Consider the following 7317-nt stretch of genomic DNA (forward strand, 5'->3'; position numbering starts at 1 on the left):
GCGTGTAGTTTTGCGATCTCAGTTCACTGCAACCTCTGCCTTCCAAGTTAAAGCAATTCTCCTGCTTCAGCCTCCTGGGGGTAGCTGGGATTACAGGTATGCGCCACCACATCCAGTTAATTTTTGTATTTTTATTAGAGACGGGGTTTCAGCATATTGGCCAGGCTGGTCTTGAACTCCTGACCTCATGATTCACCTGCCTCGGCCTCCAAGGCATGAACCACTGTGCCCGGCCAAATAATTTCTTTAATTGACGTATGTTAAAAACTTTTTGAAGAGGAAGAAAAGCACTCAGAAGGAAAGTAATTAAGTCAGTTTTACTCTAATCAAATCGTTTTCACTGGCAAAAATAAATTTAAGGTGTGGGCTGGGTGTGGTGGCTCATGCCTATAATCCCAGAACTTTGGGACACCAAGCTGGGCAGATAACCTGAGGTCAGGAGTTTGAGAGCAGCCTGGCCAACATGGCGAACCCCATCTTTAGTAAAAATACAAAAAATTTAGCCCGGCTTGGTGGCACATGCCTATAATCCCAGCTACTCGGGAGGCAGAAGCAGGAGAATTGCTTGAACCCGGAGGCGGTTGCAGTGAGCCGAGATGGTGCCACTGCACTCCAGCCTGGGCTACAGAGCAAGACTTCATCTAAAAAGAAAAGCAAAGAAATATAGAATGTAATACACAAAAATCTTAGTAGCTAGGGATGAGTAATATAAGAATCAGTGCTTTCTTATTTAAAACTGAATAGCCCTCAGAATTGTTCAATTATTACCGTTTTGTTTCTCAGATATCCCAATGTCTGTGGGTATAATCGATCCTAGGGCTAATCCAACTCAACTAAATACAGTGGAGTTTCTGTGGGACCCTGCAAAGAGAACATCTGTGTTTATTCAGGTAAGGTATTGCAGATAGGTTTCCAGTTTTGAAGAGCATCTCTTACTACCAGTTTATTTCTTAAAGGATAAAACATGTTAACTTTGAAATCTTTACAGGGTTCTAGCCTGACTATCAAGCCCAGGCTCCTTAACCTGTGCCTGAGAACATTGAGGAGTTTCTGAATTGCTCTTCTAATACCCCAATTTATTTATTTGTGTCTCCCAAAATTGCTTGGTAATGGCTGCATAATATTTCATTCCTTGGTTGTACCATAATTTACCTAGCAATTATTTGGCATTTAGATTGGCTTTTTTTTTTTTTTTTTTTTTGAGACAGGGTCTCGCCCTGTTGCCCAGTCTGGAGTTCAGTGGCACAATCTCGGCTCACTGCAACCTCCACCTCCCAGGTTCAAGTGATTCTCTTGCCTCACCCTCATCAGTAGCTGAGACTATAGGCACATGCCACCATGCCCAACTAATTTTTGTATTTTTGGTAGAGGTAGGGTTTTGCCATGCTGGCCAGGCTGGTCTTGAACTCCTAACCTCAGGTGATCCACCCACCTTAACCTTCCAAAGTGCTGGGATTATAGGTGTGAGCCACCACACCTGGCCTTGATTGGCCTGATTTTTTACTATTATCTGTAATGTTATTTTGAGCATCTTTATGCTTAAAATTTGATTTGCATATCTGAATATATTCTTTGGGTAGAGTCTTTGAAAATCCTTATTTGTCGGGGGAGGGGATGGCATGGGGAGAAATGCCAGATATAGGTGAGGGGGAGGAAGGCAGCAAATCACACTGCTACGTGTGTACTTATACAACAATCTTGTATGTTATTCACATGTACCCCAAAACCTAAAATGCAATTAAAAAAAAAAAAGAAAATCCTTATTTGTAATAATGATAATAACCAGTAGTTTATTGAATACTTCACGAGAGATAGTCACTGTGTTAAGTAAACACTTTATATATATGATTTTAAGACTTTCAACTATAATCTTGTGGAGTAGTCAATCAGATAAGGTTTTACTATTAAGATTCATCAGGCGGGGCCTGGTGGCTAACACCAGTAATCCCAGACTTTGGGAGGCTAAGGGGTGGGGGGGCAGATCACCTGAGGTCAGGAGTTCAAGACCAGCCTGGCCAACATGGCAAAACCCTGTCTCTACTAAAAATGCCAAACTTAGCCGGGTATGATGGTGTGCACCTGTAATCCCAGCTACTTGAGAGGCTGAGGCAGGAGAATCGTTTGAACCTGGGAAGCAGAGGTTGCAGTGAGCCGAGATTGCACCATTGCACTCCAGCTTGGGCGACAAGAGCTAAACTTTGTCTCAAAAAAAAAAAAATTCATCAATCTTAGACTTTATGCAGTAGCCAAGCAAACCTCTTTCTCTCCTATTGCTATGAACATTCATATTTACTATGTTCCCAGACTGGGTAGTGACTCCTCTTTCTAAGATCTTCCTTAAAATTGAGGAAACTTTAACTCACAGAAATCATTTCTCTTTTGCTAACTCTGCGTTCTTTGAAGCAGTTAATGAATTTAGTTACTCACAGTAGCTTTTGTTAGCATTAGATCTGTACATTTATTTTGTTTTCATTTGTAAATCATTTAAGTTTTTGTATTTCCTCTATCAGATTATAAGTTTTTCAAGATCAAAAAGAGGAAAAGTGTTTTTTGTAGCTATTCGTAATGCCTAGTAAAGGTTTTGCTGTTAATAGTTGCTTAAAAAAAAAAAATACTGCCACCTGGTTTGGCTAGCTAGCCATACTGAAACCTTGATGTTGTATTCTTTTCAGGTGCACTGTATTAGCACAGAGTTCACTATGAGGAAACATGGTGGAGAAAAGGGGGTGCCATTCCGAGTGCAAATTGATACCTTCAAGGAGAATGAAAACGGGGAATATACTGAGCACTTACACTCGGCCAGCTGCCAGATCAAAGTTTTCAAGGTATTCCTGCGCAATGTGCTAGCCCTTGGATTCTTTTACCTTATCATTCTATGTTAACATTAGCTACAAAGTCAGAAAGTCAAATTGTCTTTTTTTTTTTTTTGAAAACAAAAAATGAAAAAACGTTTAAGCTAGAGTCATTGAAATAATAACCAAGATGCCTGCTAAAGAAGTTTACATGGAGATGGTCATGGGATAATAGGAATTTGGAAAAGAAGGCTAGAGACAAGAACATGGGTTCTCATTGAAAGCTCTTAAAGCCTGTTGAAGTTACAAGCCCTTGTAAAGCTTATAAAAATGGTCTATTTTTGGTTACATTCATACTTGATCTTTTCTTATTTGGTCTTCTTTATTTATTTTCGAGACTGGGTCTCAGTCTGTCACCCAGGCTGGAGTGCAGTGGTGCAATCACAACTCACTGCAGCCTCAGCCTTCTGGGCTGAATCAATTCTCCTGCCTCAGCTTCCCTAGTCAGTGGGATTATAGGCATGTGCCACCACACCAGGCTAGTTTTTGTATTTTTTGTAGAGGGGGGGGTGTTGCCATGTTGCCCAGGCTGGTCTTGAACTCCCAGGCTTAAGTGATCTGCCTGCCTCAGCCTCCCAAAGTGCTGGGATTATAGATACTAGCCACTGTGCCCCAGCCAGGGTCCTATTTATTTTTATCACAGAGATAAGTATGTTCTTGGGACTGGCACGGTGGCTCACGCCTGTAATCCCAGCACTTTGGGAGGACAACGTGGGCACATCATGAGGTCAGGAGATCAGGACCATCCTGGGTAACACGGTAAAACCCCATCTCTACTAAAAATACAAAAAATTAACTGGGCATGGTGGCACACACCTGTAATCCCAGATACTCGGGAGGCTGAGGCAAGAGAATCACTTGAACCCGGGAGGTGAAGGTTGCAGTGAGCCAAGATTGCACCACTGCACTCTCGCCTGGGTGACAGCAAGACTCCATCTAAAAAAAATTTTTAATTTGTTCTCATTGTAAGAAATTGAATAATACAGAAGTATTCAGAACAATGCTGAAATTCTCACTTTACTACTCTTACACCGAACCCCCTTGCAACCTCTTCCCAGAGGAAACTACTGTCATAATTTTGTATGTGTTCTTCTAGTTCCCTCTTCTTTTCTTTTCTTTTTTTTTTTTTTTTGAGATGGAATTTCACTCTGTTGCTCTGTTGCCCGTGTTGGAGTGCAGTGGCGCAATCTCAGCTCACTGCAACCTTTGCCTCCTAAATTCAAGCAATTCTCATGCTGCAGCCTCCCCAGTAGCTGGGACTACAGGCATGTGCCACCATGCTCAGCTAATTTTTTGTAATTTTAGTAGAGACAGGGTTTTACCATTTGGCCATGCTAGTCTCAATCTCTTGACCTCAGGCGATCCGCCTGCCTTGGCCTCCCAAAGTGCGATAGTTACCGGAGTGAGCCACCACGCCCAGCTCTTCTAGTTCCCTTCTGTGCTTTTATACACATGCATACATAGGTACATACATATTTTCTTTGACACATAAGTGGGATGATACTATTGAATTGTTTTGAGACTTGGTTTTTTTTAGTGAACTGTGTGCTTTAGACATCTTTCCATGTCAGTAGCTATAGATCTGATTCTTTTCAACTCTATCAAACATGTAAATTTCCTATTTTCAAACTTAAAGTGATGTTTCTTACCTTTACATCCCTGCACATACAATTTTGTTTCATATGTGAATATTTAAGTTTTTAGAAGTAATATTGTTGGCTTAAAAGGTGATTACCTGAGTTTAAAACAAAATATTTCTCATTTCAGCCCAAAGGAGCAGACAGAAAGCAAAAAACAGACAGAGAGAAAATGGAGAAACGAACACCTCATGAAAAGGAGAAATATCAACCTTCCTATGAGACGACCATACTCACAGAGGTAACGATTTCTCTTGGTGACAGTTTCAGTTCATAATTTTTAATCTTAAAAGAAAAATTCATCACTTCCAAACTGGTCAAAATTTACTTCTTCTAAGCAATATTCTCTCTCACTCTGTTTTGGTATTGTTTTTGTTTTTAAAAAAACAAGAGCACAAATCTACTTTTATTTACTTTCCATTAGTTTAAATCCTTAGGGACACAGTATCACATGGATTCTGTGTCCAGTGGCCTTAGCAGGAAGATTGCTTTAGAATTTGGCATGAACAATGCCAACTGTTTCTGAGTGTCCCAAGTTATCTTTCCCCAGATTACTCTGGTTTTGTTTGCTTTGCTGCCAGGAGTCACTATGGTGTTCTTTGCTTTGTCTACATAAGCACATCTCTTGCCCAAATATAATTCAGTTTCATCTTGGGAATAAACCACTTTCAATTTTAAGAAGAACTGTGTGCTGCCTTTGGTTCTGGAGAACCCACTTAAATCCAGCAAAAATGGCCCAGGACCACAGCTTTCTAGACATATTTCCTTTTAGAAGTCCTATTCCCAGAAGGCCTCTACAGGCTCCAAGATGGCGGAAAGAGAAGCAGTGTTCTCTATTGCTTATGAGGGTCTCTGAGGAATTAAGATTTACTAATCAAGATGTGCTATTCAAGGAGCAATAGGGTCAAATGTGCTTATTATTATCTAACTTATCCTTTGTTTTTAGTGTTCTCCATGGCCTGAGATCACGTATGTCAATAATTCCCCATCACCTGGTTTCAACAGTTCCCATAGCAGTTTTTCTCTTGGGGAAGGGTAAGTCTGGGAAATAAAATTGGCGTATTTGTCCAAAATATATATTCTTTCATTACTTGTTCATAAATAAGATCTTTTTAAATCAATAAGCACATCTATTTGGTCTGTCTTTGATGGATTTCTTTATTCATTGAGATTTGGATTATCTTCAAAAGAGACTGAAAGAGTTTTATATAGCCCTTTCTTCTCCTTGTGTTCTCCCCTCTCCCTCCTCCTTTTCTTTTTTCCCCCACCAGAAAGTAGCATTTATGGTCAATTTTTAGTGGTTCAGGAACTGATGATCTGGGTTTTTTGCTTCTCCCTATGACTGTACATCTGTGGTTATTTCACTTCCTGATCATACCTGCATCAGAGAGTGGTCTTTGGGAAGTGGAAACAATTGTACAAATACTAAAATTTGTTTTGTTACTTGTTAGAAATACTTCTAACACCGAATTATTATGAATCTTTGATAACTGGGGAAATAAGTTTGAAGATGATGGCTAAAATGAAGTTTTGGAATTATCTATGGGATACATTTAATCTTGCCTTATTATCTTTTACCATAAGAGATAATTGAATTTGGTACAGACACCTACTCCAATTTTAAAAAGTAGCTGTATTATGGTCCAAGCATTTAACATGTATCTCACATAACCATGTTGAAACTTGAACTAGTTAGGCCACCAAATGTGTGGACATATTGTTTGGTTGCAATGTTGTGTTTTGGGATTTATTCAGGCTCTATGTCTGACCTACTTTTTAAAGGATTTAATTAAGGTAGCTTAAATATTCAAAACGTAACAAGAATGAAAGTAGGTATTAGTTGTAGAAGGAATACATATAACTAGGGCCCTAAGAAAAGTTAGTTACTAAGTTTGAATACCAAATTTGAATTTTGCAGCTAAGGCTAAAATAGGAAAAAGATCTTTTTTTTGAAAGAAAAAAATATCTTAACATCCACATGGATGATACATGCTACTTATAGGTAATTCTGAATATTATATAGGGTTTAAGAGTTGTGTTTAAAACTTTTTCTCTTCTCTTTGTTATGTACTTCATACTAGATTAAACTTTTTATTCCGGGCCGGGCGCGGTGGCTCAAGCCTGTAATCCCAGCACTTTGGGAGGCCGAGGCGGGTGGATCACGAGGTCAAGAGATCGAGACCATCCTGGTCAACATGGTGAAACCCCGTCTCTACTAAAAATACAAAAAAAAAATTAGCTGGGCATGGTGGTGCGTGCCTGTAATCCCAGCTACTCAGGAGGCTGAGGCAGGAGAATTGCCTGAACCCAGGAGGCAGAGGTTGCGGTGAGTCAAGTTCGCGCCATTGCACTCCAGCCTGGGTAACAAGAGCGAAACTCCGTCTCGGAAAAAAAAAAAAAAAAAAAACTTTTTATTCCATAAAAGTAGGCATGGCTGGGCACAGTGGCTCACGCTTGTAATCCCAGCACTTTGGGAGGCCAAGGAGGGTGGATCACAAGGTCAAGAGATAGAGACCATCTTGGCCAACATGGTGAAACCTTGTCTCTACTAAAATTTAAAAAAAAATTAGCTGGGCATGGTGTTTCGCACCTGTAGTCCCAGTTACTTGGAAGGCTGAGGCAGGAAAATTACTTGAACACCCGAAAGCGGAGCTTGCAATGAGCTGAGATCACTCCATTGCACTCCAGCCTGGTGACAGGGCAAGACTCCGTCTCAAAAAAAAAAAGGTAGGCATTAGGGAAGAGGGACAATTCATAGACAACAAACGTATAAAGAAAAACTGGGCCGGGCGCGGTGGCTCAAGCCTGTAATCCCAGCACTTTGGGAG

The 7317-nt window shown here is 40.3% G+C and overlaps 1 protein-coding gene across 1 annotated transcript; it reads left to right on the forward strand.

The window, feature by feature from the left end:
* Window positions 1-658: 658 nt before the first annotated feature.
* On the forward strand, window positions 659-5532 carry LOC116547250 (alpha-globin transcription factor CP2). Its single transcript, XM_032273259.1, has 4 exons — window positions 659-890; window positions 2673-2825; window positions 4620-4730; window positions 5436-5532. Exons 1-4 carry the CDS (start codon window positions 792-794, stop codon window positions 5526-5528), a joined length of 456 nt encoding a protein of 151 aa, XP_032129150.1. The 5' UTR covers window positions 659-791; the 3' UTR covers window positions 5529-5532.
* The last annotated feature ends 1785 nt before the right edge of the window (window positions 5533-7317 follow it).

Source organism: Sapajus apella, unplaced genomic scaffold, assembly GCF_009761245.1.
Source record: "Sapajus apella isolate SASKATOON/1434 unplaced genomic scaffold, GSC_monkey_1.0 scaffold2496, whole genome shotgun sequence".
Lineage (NCBI taxonomy): Eukaryota > Metazoa > Chordata > Mammalia > Primates > Cebidae > Sapajus > Sapajus apella.